The sequence below is a fragment of the Bos indicus genome, chromosome 4, assembly GCF_029378745.1.
Source record: "Bos indicus isolate NIAB-ARS_2022 breed Sahiwal x Tharparkar chromosome 4, NIAB-ARS_B.indTharparkar_mat_pri_1.0, whole genome shotgun sequence".
In the NCBI taxonomy this organism is placed as follows: domain Eukaryota; kingdom Metazoa; phylum Chordata; class Mammalia; order Artiodactyla; family Bovidae; genus Bos; species Bos indicus.
This window is the reverse complement of record NC_091763.1, coordinates 50070846-50087097: the sequence shown is the minus strand read 5'-3', so window position 1 is coordinate 50087097 and position 16252 is coordinate 50070846. Positions and strand designations below refer to the sequence as shown.

Below are 16252 nucleotides of genomic sequence, written 5' to 3'. Positions count from 1 at the left end.
AGTCCATGGAGTCGCAAAGAGTCAGACACAACTGAGCAACTTCACTTTCACTTACAATGCAGAAGATGTAGGAGATGCAGGTTCAATCCCTGGGTCGGAAGATTCCCTGGAAGAGGCATGATAATGAGCTCCACTATTCTTGCCTAGAGACTTCCATGGACAGAGGAGCCAGGCAGGCAATAGTCCACAGGGTCACAAAGAGTCGAATATGACTGAAGCAACTGAGCATGCACGAATACACTGTTGGATTTAATATGCTAATAGTTTATTAAGAATGTTTACATCTATACTCATGAAGAAATTTGTGATTTTCTTACAATGTATTGCTTGATTTTGTTATCAAATAATCCTGGTATGAAAAAATATTTGGAATAAGTTCTGGCCTTCCTTTTTCCCATTCTGTTGTTTTCCTCTATTTCTTTGCATTGATCGCTGAGGAAGGCTTTCTTATCTCTTGCTATTCTTTGGAACTCTGCATTCAGATGCTTATATCTTTCTTTTCTCCTTTGCTTTCCACTTCTCTTCTTTTCACATTCTTTTCACAGCTATTTGTAAGGCCTCCCCAGACAGCCATTTTGCTTTTTTGCATTTCTTTTCCATGGGGATGGTCTTGATCCCTGTCTCCTGTACAATGTCACGAATCTCCATCCATAGTTCATCAGGCACTCTATCAGATCTAGTCCCTTAAATCTATTTCTCACTTCCACTGTATAATCATAAGGGATTTGATTTAGGTCATACCTGAATGGTCTAGTGGTTTTCCCTACTTTCTTCAATTTAAGTCTGAATTTGGCAACAAGGAGCTCATGATCTGAGCCACAGTCAGCTCCCGGTCTTGTTTTTGCTGACTGTTTAGAGATCTAGAGATCTCTTCAAGAAAATTAGAGATACCAAGGGAACATTTCATGCAAAGGACAGAAATGGTATGGACCTAACAGAAGCATAAGATATTAAGAAGAGGTGCCAAGAATACACAGAACTGTACAAAAAAGATCTTCACGACCAAGATAATCACAATGGTATGATCACTGACCTAGAGCCAGACATCCTGGAATGTGAAGTCAAGTGGGCCTTAGAAAGCATCACTACGAACAAAGCTAGTGGAGGAGATGGAATTCCAGTTGAGCTATTTCAAATCCTAGAAGATGATGCTGTGAAAGTGCTGCACTCAATATGCCAGCACATTTGGAAAACTCAGCAGTGGCCACAGGACTAGAAAAGGTCAGTTTTCATACCAATCCCAAAGAAAGGCAATGCCAAACTACCACACAATTGCACTCATCTCACACACTAGTGAAGTAATGCTCAAAATTCTCCAAGCCAGGCTTCAGCAATATGTGAACCGTGATCTTCCAGATATTCAAGCTGGTTTTAGAAAAGGCAGAGGAACCAGAGATCAACTTGCCAACATCTGCTGGATCATGGAAAAAGCAAGAGAGTTTCAGAAAAAACATCTATTTCTGCTTTATTGACTATACCAAAGCCTTTGACAGTGTGGATCACAATAAACTGTGGAAAATTCTGAAAGAGATGGGAATACCAGACTACCTGACCTGCCTCTTGGGAAACCTATATGCAGGTCAGGAAGCAACAGTTAGAACTGGACATGGAACAACAGACTGATTCCAAATAGGAAAAGGAGTCCATCAAGGCTGTATATTGTCACCCTGCTTATTTAATTTATATGCAGAGTACATCATGAGAAATGCTGGGCTGGAAGAAGCACAAGCTGGAATCAAGATTGCCGGGAGAAATATCAATAACCTCAGATATGCAGATGACACCACCCTTATGGCAGAAAGTGAAGAAGAACTAAAAGCCTCTTGATGAAAGTGAAAGAGGAGAGAGAAAAAGTTGGCTTAAAGCTCAACATTCAGAAAACGAAGATCATGGCATCTGGTTCATGGGAAATAGATGGGGAAACGGTGGAAACAGTGTCAGACTTTATTTTTGGGGGCTCCAAAATCACTGCAGATAGTGACTGCAGCCATGAAATTAAAAGACGCTTACTCCTTAGAAGGAAAGTTGTGACCAACCTAGATAGCATATTCAAAAGCAGAGACATTACTTTGCCAACAAAGGTCCGTCTAGTCAAGGCTATGGTTTTTCCAGTGGTCATGTATGAATGTGAGAGTTGGACTGTGAAGAAATCTGAGTGCCGAAGAATTGATGCTTTTGAACTGTTGTGTTGGAGAAGACTCTTGAGAGTCCCTTGGACTGCAAGGAGATCCAACCAGTCCATTCTAAAGGAGATCAGCCCTGGGATTTCTTTGGAAGGAATGATGCTAAAGCTGAAACTCCAGTACTTTGGCCACCTCATGCGAAGAGTTGACTCATTGGAAGAGACTCTGCTGCTGGGAGGGATTGGGGGCAGGAGGAGAAGGGGACAACAGAGGATGAGATGGCTGGATGGCATCCCTGACTCAATGGATGTGAGTTTGAGTGAACTCTGGGAGTTGGTGATGGACAGGGAGGCCTGGCGTGCTGCAATTCATGGGGTCACAAAGAGTCAGACGTGACTGAGCAACTGAACTGAACTGAACTGAACTGGCCTTCCTTTTTAATAATAACTTTGGTAGGATTGATATGTCTCCCTCAAATTTTATAACATTTATGAATGGATAAAAAAAAGAGAGAAATGCCAAAGAGCTAGCTGACCATGCCACCATGTGAAGATACAGTGAAAACTCAAACCCAGAAGAGGGTCCTCACTCATTGACAGAATTCACACTCTGTACCTTTCCCAGTAGACCTAACTTTAGCCAACAAAACAGCCTGCTATGAAAGGACAGGGGTCATCCAAGGAACTGCAGCCTTTTTGTCCAGGGGCAGCTACTGCTTCTGTTTGGGAGCCATCTGTCCCAAGAGTTCCTCTTTTCTTTGGAAGGTATGAGGGCAATGCAGTCATCCTGCTAGGGGTCTCATTCTTCAGAGGGCCTCTCGGTTTAAGAGGTACTGTTTCAGAAGGAAACCATTGGTGGTGGGGGAACTTCCTATGCCTATATTAGGAGGAATTCTCCAAACCAGAGGGTGAGGAGCAGGAGAAGCACTGTAAAGAGTGTTTGATGAAAGAAGAGCTGTGAGTAGCTCATGCATGAAAGGAGTCTGGGGGATGTACTGGTCATTGCATGCCCTTCTACCTGTAGTGGAGTGTATGCTCCACTATAACCCTGCTTCAAAACTTTTCAAAATATGGGTAGACACTGAAATTTAATTATTTAAATTATTCTTAAGAAAAAAGATATTGGATGTAAAATATAAATGAATAATAAACCATAAAACCATCACACAAATCCATTAGCTTATTGTTAAAATGTAATTTAGAGGGAAAAAAAGAAAATTTAAATATAGAATATTGGGAAGAAAAGGGGATATTGATAGATAAGGTGAAGTTTTTTTAAGAGTTAAGAGAATACCATGCAAACTTGTTATGATGATAAATACAATGTTTATTAAGTAAAAGATTTTCTAGGAAAATATAAACAACGAAAACTGACTCAGACTTAAGCAGAAAGGTAAGCTGGTCAACAACTAGAGGAAAAATCCTTATAATAGCTTAGTGAGATCTTAGATCTTTGATCTTAAAAAGAGATCAAAGAGTTACTTCTTCAAAAATAGTTGGGTCCACATGATTTCATGAATCATTTTTTTCCAACCTCAAGGCTATAGAGCATACAGAAATACAGAAAGATTGCCAATTCTTTTACAAAATTATGAAACTCTGACATTAAAATATAGAAAACACAAAAATATAAACTATAGATCAAATTAAATTATGGCTATGGATTAAAAACAAATATTAAATATTAGCAAATCAAGCATACTATTAAAAAATAATACATAATAATAGAATTTATTTCAGGAATGCAAAGATGGTTAAATGTTAGGCAATCTATTAGTATAAATCACTAGGCTGGGGAAGTTTAAGACTCATCCTGATTAGAATAAATTCTTTATACAATAGGTCAGAAAAATATTTACTGAACATGATAGTGTGTCTTTGTTAAACCAGCAGCCTGTAGGAGACTTAACTGTGGCAAATTAGAGGCATTCACTTTAGAGTGAGACTCATGACAAAGGAGTGTGACATCACTGCAGTATGTCATTCTGCTTTTCAGTTTCTTGCTTATCATATTTGAGATCGCTAAAAATTAATGAGGCTCCTTATAGGTGTGAGTGGGGTAAATAAGAACATTCATATTTTGCCAGTTGAAATATCAGCTGGAACAACCTTCCTGAAAAGCAAAGTGGTAAAAATTTTATAAATGTGTAATCCCTTTTCAACCATTTTCTTATCCAGGAATCTGTGTAAAATATTTTTAAAGTAAATTGCACACAAATACGAGGTTATACATGTAGTCATTTATAGTAGTGAAACATAAAGGAGAAAGAAATCTAACTGTCCCCTATTTAGAATTGCTTATAGAAACTGTGTTCCATCCATTAGCCAGAATACCATATAGTCATTAAAAATGATTCTGTTAAAGATTGCATAGTGGCATGAAAATATGGAATGTTTTGTTAAATTTTTAAAAATCACATAGCATGTTTCTAATTTAATTTTAGAATTGTATATACAGAAATAGAAATTGAAAAATCTAGAAGCACATATATAAGGGTTGTTAATTCTGGAAAACATGATTCTCTTTACTCTATTTTGCTGTTCTTGGTTACCTAGGTTTTCCACCATGAACATGTATGATACTAGTAATCCAAAAGTCATAAAAATGGTATTTATTCATTCAGTAAACATTATTGAGATATACTATGTGCCAAGCACTTCTAGGTGTTGGAGTTTCGGTACTATACCAGACTGATCAATTTCTCCTCTCACTCCTGGGAAGAGAGACTCAAGACAATGTCACTCAGAGATGGTGTCCTGAGTAAAACAGAATGAGATGTGATGGAGAGTGGGTAGTGGGGAGGGCTTTATTGGACAATCACATAAGGCCCCTCTGGGCTAAGACCTGAATGGGGAAAAGCCAGGAGTTCAAAGGTGATACAAGCAGACTAGTCAGTATGGATGAGCTTGCACAATATTGTTAAATGAAAAACAGCCTATTACCAAACAGTGTGTGCTACAGTATGTAAATTGTGCATCTAAGAGTACCTCATGAGAAACGCTGGACTGGAAGAAACACAAGCTGGAATCAAGATTGCCGGGAGAAATATCAATAACCTCAGATATGCAGATGACACCACCCTTATGGCAGAAAGTGAAGAGGAACTAAAAAGCCTCTTGATGAAAGTGAAAGAGGAGAGTGAAAAAATTGGCTTAAAGCTCAACATTCAGAAAACGAAGATCATGGCATCTGGTCCCATCACTTCATGGGAAATAGATGGGGAAACTGGAAACCGTGTCAGACTTTATTTTGGGGGGCTCCAAAATCACTGCAGATGGTGACTGCAGCCATGAAATTAAAAGACGCTTACTCCTTGGAAGGAAAGTTATGACCAACCTAGATAGCATATTCAAAAGCAGAGACATTACTTTACCAACAAAGCCAACAAAGGCTATGGTTTTTCCAGTAGTCATGTATGGATGTGAGAGTTGGACTGTGAAGAAAGCTGAGAGCTGAAGAATTGATGCTTTTGAACTGTGGTGTTGGAGAAGACTCTTGAGAGTCCCTTGGACTGCAAAGAGATCCAACCAGTCCATTCTAAAGGAGATCAGCCTTGGGTGTTTTTTTGAAGGAATGATGCTAAAGCTGAAACTCCAGTACTTTGGCCACCTCATGTGAAGAGTTGACTCACTGGAAAAGACTCTGATGCTGGGAGGGATTGGGGGCAGGAGGAGAAGGGGACGACTGAGGATGAGATGGCTGGATGGCATCACTGACTCGATGGACGTGAGTCTGGGTGAACTCTGGGAGTTGGTGATGGACAGGGAGGCCTGGCGTGCTGCAATTCATGGGGTCGCAAAGAGTAGGACACGACTGAGCAACTGAACTGAACTGAAAAGTCTCCTAGGATATTTAGAAGATGTTACCAGTAGTCATATTGGCTTGGTAGTTATGGATAATTTTTACTCTTTGCATATCTATATTTTAGATATCCTTTTTCAATGAATATATGTTATCATTGTCATTCATTCTCTCATTCAAAAAAATTTAGTCAGGGCTATTCTGTGGTGCTGGAAATACAGCAACAACCAGGGGAAAAATCCTGGACCTAATGGAGCTTTACTTTGGGTGGCAGAGGAAATGAGGGAACAGACTTTAAAATTTAAATTAAATTAAACAGCATATTAATAAAATATTAAGATAGTATGTTAATAAAATATGAAATAGTAGGTAAATATCTTGAAGATAAAAGGTAGTGAGGTAGAGTATATGTCGTGGAGAGAAAGGACAGTCTAATTTGCAAGAGGGTCATACAGCTTTTCAAGGAAAAGGCTTTCCAGGCAGAGGAATCAACCACCTAAGTGCCAAAGGAGTGAGCATGCAGAGGCTGTGGGCTGAGTGAGTGAGCTGGTGATGAGGTGATAATGGATGGATGATAGAGTGAAGAGGTCAAGATAAAATGTGGAGGGGCTGGGGGAGCAGATCCCACAGGATGGTCAAATCCTTGTAAAACCTTTACTCTGAGACATAGAAACACACAGGAGGGTTTTGAGCAGACAAGCAACATGATACAACAATTTTAGCAAATCACTCAAGCTGCAAGGTTGAGAATAGACTAAAGGGAGAAAGGGCAGAAGTAGGGACCTATTAGGTGGCTGTTGCAAAAAACCCAGGCAAGAATGATGAAGGTTTGGACCAGCCTGACAGTAAAGATGTGTGACAGTAAAGAGAAAGAGAAGGTAAGAAAATGAGGTAAAAGGAGGGGAACTAGAAGAGCATGATGTCCTAAAAAGTACAGAAGAAAATACATCAAGATGGAGGAAATGACCAACAGTAAAATGAAAACAGATAAAAGATCACTTGATTAGTAATGTGGAGCATACTTTCGTTGACCAGAGCCATTGCAGTAGAGCTGTGATGGAGAAAGTTTGCTTGGAGAGAGTCCAAGAGAACATGGGAGGACAAAAATGGGAATCAGCATGAGATCTGCTTTAAATAGATGGAGAGAATGCAGTTTCAGTTAGTAAGAAGATCAAGAGAAGATGTTTTTTCTTGAAAGCTGGGTAAAATAAAATAAATTATAAAGGGGGAAAATAGAAGATTTTTACTGGAATTGGGGAAATATAAGCCTATCACATTTATTCCAGGAAAAACAAACCACTAATTGGTGGAATATTTTCAGATCTTTGGGCACTTTGCCCTTGACCACCATCTTTGAGGTCAGAATCAGGAAGAAACAGTTCAAGGTTAATGGAGAGAAATAAAGATATTTCCAAAGCAGTATGGCGACCACCTCTGGCTTCTATTTATAAATTAGCCTCCTATTCCACCAGTGCCTTTAATCTCCTGGGCTTATCTTCCTTGGAATTTATTTTTCCTCATCCCTGCATCCCATTTTTTCCACATCCCAGCATCAATCCTCTGAAATTCAGGGTCAATAGACCCACAGAATTAAGATTCTTAAAGCAAACTTTACGTGCTTCCAAGAAAATCTCTTTCGTAAAGAAAAACTCAGTATTACAGATCCAGCATGGTTTATTTTTCGAGGATCAAAATGCCACAAGCAGTTAGACTTCCTGAGCTAATAAAAGAAAATACTGGCTCCAGCCTTCAGAGATCAAGGAAGAGGGAGTAAGGGCAAAAGAGTAATTCTCCTGAAATTCTGAAATGAGTTCCTCAAATGAAAGCCCAACCCGTGCAAAACAGGGTTCAGGATCAAATAAATTTGTTGAATATTTCATACTAATTTACTTCCCCCAGCACACAGACACATTCTGAGAATTTACAAGGATGTTAGCCCCAAGAAATCCCAAAGAAAAACATACGAAAAAATGTAACCTGACCTTCCCTTCCCCTCATTAAATAGTTTAGTCTAGAGCCATTAAGCAGGGTCAAGCAAGGTAGGTCTCTGCATGGCCTGGCCTGGAGTGCAGAGCCCAACAGGAAGACATTCAAGTAGGGAGCGGGTAGCATAGTTATGCCTGATACCTACTGCAATTGAATAAAGGGAGCCAGTTTTCTCATGGTCTGAAAAGGGAGTTACAAAAAATGAACAGGAGGAATCTAGAATGATCCATGGTGGTGGATCAGAATTAGAGATACTGGTATAAATATCTCTGTGTATTAAAATCAGAAGCTTAGAAATAAATGTGGATGTAAATATGTGTATATATGTGCGAATGAGTGAGTGTGTGTGTGTATATGTATTCAAACCTATATCTTTTTGCTTTGTCTAGTGAGGGTGCCTGGAAAGTGCCACCCAATAACCATGAGCACAACTAGAGCAGGGACCTTGGCTTCCAAATATTATTCTCTAGTAAAAATAACCAGAGCTTCCTGAGAAATGACTTATTCCAATACTCCAGCAAGGAAAGTACAGATGATCTTGGAATATCTTGGCAGAAATTGAGGATATGTTCAAAGAAGAGAGACATGTCAAAAGAACATAGAAGCCAACTTGAAGGGCTTCCCACTGGCCAAATCTGAAACATCAAATAAATAGTGAAAGCAAATGGAATTCAATGAGCATCCTTATATTCATGCTGATAAAAATAAAAGAATAACTTGAAACTTTAGTGAAGAACAGAATATGTACATGGTCTTAAAATATCTCCCTATAAAATACTCACAGATTATAAAATATAAAAGTATCATTTCACACTTAAGAAATATTGCAGACATCAGTCATCAAGTTATCAAAGTAAACATCCAGATGTGCTGTTTCTACCCTAGGTGAATAACTTGAATCTAATTATGAGGAAGCATCAGACAAACCCAAATCAAGGAACATTCTACTAAATAATTGGCATGTCATCTTCAAAAGTATTGAAGTACAAGAAAGTCTTAGGAACTGTTAGTGACAAAAGGAGACTAAAAAGACATAGCTAAACACAATGCTTAAATATAAACTGGGTCCTTCCTGCTACAAGAACATCAAAAGCACAAGTGACAGAATTTGAGTGAGACCTGAATTTCAGATGGTAGCAAGGAACACATGCTAATTTCCTGGTTTCCATGGTTGCGTCCCAAGACAAGGTCCCTATTTGTAGGAAATACACACTGAAATACTGGGGGACCATGGGGGCATCAAGCTGACAACTCACTCTCAAGAGACTCAGGGGAAAATGGCTACAGACTATAATTGTAACTTTTTCTGTAAGTGTAAAGTAATTTCAAAATAAAATTGTGCATTTGGAGAAAAAAACCCTTATCCTGATTCTCAAACACATATAATTGTCGAAGCTGCCCCATGTGATAACTTCCCCTGGAATGAATCTTCCACAGCAGATCCTTGGAGGGACACTCCTGTAAGCAGTCCCATTCAATCCCACAGTATACAAGGAGACTCCACGGAGAGGACAGCCTTCTGAGTTTGGAGCCAAAGCATAGAAAGGCAGCCCATCTCATCTCTACCCATGAACACAAGCTTTGGTGGAAAGGTGAAAGAAGAAAGAGATGTATCTGAATTTATCTACACAAAGGGACAAGTTGAAAAATAAATTTAGAATTTATGTCAAGTTCATTGCATCTTGCAAGAAAAAAGAATCAGCCTAATGTAATAAAAGTACAAGTAGTGTTCTCATGGTATCGTATAATTTTATTTGTACCTAGCTTTTAAGAAGCCCTAAGTGTTATTTAGTGTAAATACTGTAGATATCATTAAAATCAAATTAAAAGATGAAAAGCACTGATATTCCAAGAAGCAAAGGAACTTGTGGGGGTGAAGCCAGGATTAGAAGCCATGTTTGGCATCCCACGACTGTCTAAATGGATGTCCACATGCTCTCTATTATACTAGGTGGTTTTCTCTAAGAATAGAGAAGAGAAACGATATTCTGTTCTCCAAGAAGTAGAATGCTCTGGAAAAATCTGAGACAGAGATGGAACTAATCAGAATTTGTATAAGATAAAGTGGATACTTGTCACTCCATTTAAGACATACTTTTCTTTTCATCCTTTAGTGAAAAAAAAAAAGAAATCCTCAAACATGTGGGATTGGTAGTTTAATAGTCCTCTAAGATACATTTCTAACTTACCAGTGCATATCCTCTCAACACCACTCTGCTCCCTCTGCATCAATAGCTTCATTAATTCCCATTCCCAATCTACCATTTTGTAAACAGGAACAGTAAGGTACTGGTAGTCTTAACAAAATTCATTCAGTATCTAAACTGCTTCTCCCATGAAGTTCACTGTGTTACTGAAATACAAAATAATCTTGCCTTTCCTTCAGTCTTCCAAATGTAATACTTGTGAGTTTACCGGAAAAAACAGTTGGGAACAGAAAACAAAATAGTATCAATTACTAATATTTCCCATTCTCTGCTAAGGCATGTCTTATCTGAAGCTTGTAAAGTTATTTAATCTTTTCCATCATCTCAGGGAGAAGAAAGCCTGGAAAATCTAGTCATTCCACAGTAACTATCAGTGGGATTTTCCATAACTATCTGGATGCAAAATAAAAATCTTAAGAAGTTGATCCAATTCTAAAACTTACTTCTCAACTTACTAATAAATATGAAGAGACAACCCATCCATATTTTCTTCAAATCGTATCTGGTTTCTTGGCCAGACTGCTAGTACCTGAAAAAGTTTTAGAGTTTGTTCCAACAAATCTACATTTAAAAGCTTAAAAATGCATTTGTGCACTAACCATTCTTTTCTGCATCTGACTTAGGGCCAGAGATGGGACTGTAAGATAAAACCTTGGCAAGAAATTGGGGGAAAAAGGAGTAAAATTGCCTTCTAAAAGCTTAACTGTGAGATTAACACTTGACGGATCAGGGCAAGTGTGAAGAAGTGAGAAATCACCACATGGACACAGGGAACAAAAGTCAATATCTGGTAATAAACCATAATGGGAGAGAATGTGAAAAAGGACATGAACATATATGTAAAACTGAATCACCTTCCTGTACCCAGAAACCCACACATTGTAAATCAACTGTACTTCAATTTAAAAAGTAAAGAAAGAAAGAAATCACCACCTGGGGACAAAAAAGCTTCCAGGCCAGCAAGATTTGGCTGTGACCTCAGTGAGGCTATAATATACACATCTGAAGACTCTATTAATTGATCATGGAGTCACAGAAGAAGAAAGGTTTCTAAGACAACCTGAGCAATACCCACCCAGGCTTTATGCAGAGTGAAGGGGGTCTGGACCAGCAGTGTTGGGATAGCATAGGATCAGGGACTTCTATGCTTCTAACTTCTCTAGTGAAAATGATGCATGCTTAATCTTAGCCTGATTCTGCTGGGCTGGCCTCTTATGTATGATGAAAAGCTCAACGTTGAGCACACAGCCCAGCCTAAAGCAGGCAGTCATTAGACTCCATGAATTTGCTCCAACTCTTTGCTCATAGCCTCCTGATTAGAATTTGGCTCTCTACATAGTTCTGCCTACAGGGAGAGAATGACCTAGTCAGATTTGAGAATTCTGGCCCCCATGCCAGCTACAGCACTCACTGAGATATACAGTGCCACACTTGAGCTTGTTTATTCTCAGTCAGCTCCCAAAGAAAGGGCCCTGGAGGGTGCCACAAGGTCAAGTTTCTGAGCTCATGGGGCTGGCAGCGAGTCTCTGGGCTATGGTAAATTTACCGGGATGGCGAAGATGGTGGTGGCCAGAGGGACGATTGTGGCCACACCTTCTACATTGCACTGTGTGCTGTACATAGTTGAACTCATTTCATCCCCACAGCAAAGCAATACATTAGGCATTAGTAGCATTCCCATCTAGTAACCCAAAGACCTGAATTAGAAATTGGAATTCAGAGGCAGATTTATCTGACTCTAAAGCCTAATCCCTTAAATCATGAAAATCCTACCTCTGGGAGGTGGGGGGATGAACCCTATCCTCCTTTCCTTCTCCTGGCCTCACTCCACTATGTCAGCAGTGTGCTTTGGGCCATCCTGTTACTGATCAGGGTTCTTGGCCTCTTTAATCAATAGAAACTGATCAGAGGCCAGACAAGAAATGCAGGCAAGGCTTTATAGGAGCCGCTGCTGCAGTGGAGGGGGCGAGGGGAACAAGAACAAACAGATCCCCAAGGGGAGCAAGCTTGTTCCTTACACAGGATGAGGGTAGGGGTGTATCCAGGGGTCGGGCTGCAGGGGGATGGCTTAGGTGGTTTGCCCACCCCTTAATCAGTGGTGTTTTGTATAGGGGAATGCACATAGTAGGCTGCTTTTGCTCCAGGCTCTTTCAAATGTGGCGATTGGGTTTTGGCTCTCTTTGTATCCTTTATCCAGAATTCACCCTAATTGTGCATGCACACAGTTATTTTTAGTCCCATATAGTTTCTTTGTATTTTATTGCTGGAGGAGAAGCATGTCCATGTGTGAGCACTGCAGCATAGGGTCCCAGGTCCCAGGTCTGTCTCAATCCTAGTCCGTCTTTGACATGGACTCATCCGAAAGCCACCACTATACAAGGCTTCAGGACAACGCACACAAAGAGCAGTACTTGACCCTTCTTCAGAAGTGCAGAAGCCAAATCCCATCTCAGCAAACAGCATCACCATTTACTCAATGCCGTCAGTACCGTTAGCTTTCACAAGCCAGAACTGACTTCCCCCACCACCACCCTACAGCATACCATCTAATCCTCTGCACCTCCTTCAATAAGCCTCTTCAGTATCCTTAAAATTTCTCACAAGTGTCCACTTCTCACCATCACATTGCCACACCCCATCTTCCACCTGGATCTCTCTACAAACATCTCCTAGGTCATGTTTCGGCTTCTTCTTTTGTTCTTTATTCTCAACCATTCATCCAGTGCTCTTTTAAAAACCCAGCCATGGCATTCCACTGTTTAAATATCCTTCCCTGGATCCCCAACCTCCCACCATACTCCATGCTTCAGTCTAACAGTGATTGGCCTGCAGTTATTGGAATATTCTCAGCCTTGCCTGTGGCAGGATGTCCCAAAATACACCTGGATGGATCATCCTGGATCAGTCTTCCCTCCACACCCGCTTCCCCTTAATGGTCAGCCCGTCCAGGGATTTTGGGACTCGCTCCTGTTCCACCTCCTCCAGGAAGCACCTCCAGGTTAGTTGCTTGTCTGGGGTGTTCTCAAGTCCAGCTCATCCCTTACCCCACTCTATGGGAATTCTTCCTTATATGATTCCACCCCCACACCGTGACCTCCCTGAAACCCAGGACCCACTCTGATTATACAAAATGACTGGCACACAAAAAATGCAGATTGAATGAATAAACAAAGGAACAAGAGCCCAGTATATCATGGATGTCAGAATCAACTCAGTTTCCTCCAGTCCTAGCTCTTGATCTGAGAAAGTTATCTAATCTCCCTTGACCCCAGATTTCTCTGCTTGTAAAATGGAGATCATAACACCTGCATTGTCCAGTGGTTGTGATTTTTAAACTAAATAATACGGTATGTGGAACATCTTCAGGACCATGCCTGGTACATACCAAGTACTCAAATGCTGGATTTTGCTATTATTATTACAAAGTTCTTCGAGACTTAACAGAAAACATTCATCTTCTTGAAAGAGAAAAGATACTCCCAATACCCCATGATGACTCAGCTATTCCAGGCCTCCTCAGCACTTGTGGTTTACAATCATGTACTATTTTGCATTCTCAAATATATTGCTTTGAACAATTCTTGCATTTGCATACTGTCTTCAAGATACCTAATACTTCAACAAACACTTTTAGGTGAAATGATATCAAATTTTCTCCACATTTACTGCCCATTGGAGCCTTAAACTGTGGACATTCACATGGCACCTCCTAATTATGCCAACTCCATATGAGAGGCCAGCATAACCCTTGGAGGAACACACACAGAGAAACAGGAATGAGGCAGAAGGAACTGACAGGTGGCGATCCCAAAATAGAAATCAGGTTTTAATAGGGTCAGAACAAACTGCAGTCTCAGGAAAGAGGGTGTCCTTTGTCATAATAGATGCAGAAAGGTGACTAATCATACCAGTAGTTAAAAAGCATTGTAGCATAACCTCTCTGTGGAATATTGTGCAGCCATTAAAAATAGGTAGGGGGCAACTATTAAAATGACAAATAACAGGGAAGAGATCATGTTCTATAAAAAAGATACAGACGTACAGGCTTATTGATCACCGAATGTAAAACTTGCTTAAAAGAAATTTTAAGGGAGTAGACGAAAATTTCAACGGTTGTGACAGTTCTTTTAACTGATCCCGCACACTTTTGGTTGAGTTGTCATATTCCTTTAAAAAGGAAAAAAAAAACTCGTATAAAATATGTATTTGGCGTGTCTCCTTCACAGATGGCTCCTGAAAGAGCTGAGATAGTGCAGAAGACACGCCCTAGGCTGAAGGGGGCACCAGGAGTCAGGAGGCTGACTCAGCAGCGTTTGAATGTGGGCGAACCAGGGCCTGGGGGCGCCGCCTTTCTTCACCGGCCACCGCCCTGCGAGGTCTCACTGAGTGCCCGCCAGCAGGCCGCCCCCAGTGGTCCAGCCCGACACCCAGCCCCCAACTCTGCTGTCCCCAAGAGATCCTCTCCGCGAAGTTTTTCTTTGATGGGAGGAAGGCGACGCGAGCTGCTGGAAACCCCGCGCTCCGGCGCAGCTCCCTCGACGTCGCCCTCCCCGGGCCGCCCTGGCCTCGCTCCCCCCGCCCCACGTACCTCTTGCAGGGGATCAGCGCCTTCCTCTCGTCCAGCACCCGCACGCGCTGGTTGAGCCCGTCGTAAGAGAGCAGGGCGCGACTGTAGCGCCCGGTGCTCTGCCGGTACAGCACCTGGCGTCCCTCCCATTGCTGCGGCGCCTGGCAAGGGCGCTGAGCCCCCAGGGAGCCCCCAGCCCCTGCCCCGGCCCCCGGCGCCGCCATCCCCACGCCGCAGAGGCAGCCCAGCGCGCAGACCCAGAGGCCGCCCAGCAGCCAAGCGTCCAGGGACCCTCGGGCCACGCGGAGGGGAGCGCGCCTAGGCATCGCCTTCTGCCGCGGCCGCAGCCCCCAGAGAGCCAGCCCGCGCCCAAGGGGGCGCTGAGCAGCCGAGGCACTCAGCGGGGCTTTTTCCAACTGTGCCCGAGGGCGGTCTTGGCCAAGTTGCTGCTGGTCACGGCGGCGGCCTTTCCAGCTGTTGGGATCAGAACGCGCAAGGCCTGGGAGCCGGGATCGGCCACGGGAAAGCTTCCCTGAATCGTGTGAGAGCTGTTTCTGCCTGGGCCGCTGCCCGCTGCCGCTACTGTTTTCACTTGCTCTCTGCTGCCAACAGGAAATGCAGTGGCAGTGGTGCCACTAGCATCCTGAAGGGTATCCGCGTTTTAAGGGGGATGGGGTGGTGGGGTGAGAAGGAAAGTGTTTTTCTGCTGAGTATTCAGCAGATAACCAACACTGGAGGACAAACTCAAACACAAGATCAAGAAAGCTGGATCACTGCACTTGCTGTACCCCACATAACCCTGTCCCTTTATCAAATTGTTTTTGTCGCTGTTCAGTCCCTTACCTCATGTCCAACTCTTTGTGACCCTATGGACTGCAGCACATCAGGTTTCCCTGTCCTTCACTGGAGTTTGCTCAAATATATGTCCACTGAGTCAGTGATGCCATCCAACCATCTCATCGGAGCATTTAGGATGAGGAGAAGGAGTAGCCCCCTTCTCCTCTTGCCCTCAATCTTTCCCAGACAGGGTCTTTTCTAAAAATCCGGCTCTTCAAATCAGGTGCCCAAAGTATTGGAGCTTCAGCTTCACAGCATCAATTCTTCCAATGAATATTTAGAATTGATTTCCTTTAGGATGGACTGGTTTGATCTCCTTGCAGTCCGAGGGACTCTCAAGAGTCTTCTCCAACACCACAGTTTAAAAGCATCAATTTGTCAGTCCTCAGCTGTCTTTATGGTCTCTCATATCTCACAAACATGACTACTGGAAAAACCATAGCTTTGACTATATGGACCTTTGTTGGCAAAGTGATGTCTCTGCTTTTAAATATGCTAATAGGTCTGTCATAGCTTTTCTTCCAAGTAGCAAGCATCTTTTAATTATGTGGCTGCAGTCACTGTCTGCAGAGATTTTGGAGCCCAAGAAAACAAAAAATCTGTCACTATTTCCACTTTTTCCTCATCAATTTGCCATGAAGTGATGGGACCAGATGCCATGATCTTAGTTTTTTGAATGTTGAGTTTTAAGCCAGCTTTTTCACTCTCCTCTTTCACCTTCATCAAGAGAC

General features: G+C 41.8%; 1 protein-coding gene across 1 annotated transcript in view; it reads right to left on the bottom strand.

The window, feature by feature from the left end:
• The window catches only part of EPDR1 (ependymin related 1), a 36765-nt gene extending 21473 nt beyond the window's left edge, over positions 1–15292 (bottom strand). Inside the window, exon 1 of the mRNA XM_019958708.2 lies at positions 14706–15292. Within this exon, the coding sequence (XP_019814267.1) occupies positions 14706–15010 (305 nt within the window). The 5' untranslated portion in view covers positions 15011–15292. The remainder of the gene's footprint in view (positions 1–14705) is intronic.
• Positions 15293–16252: the final 960 nt, after the last annotated feature.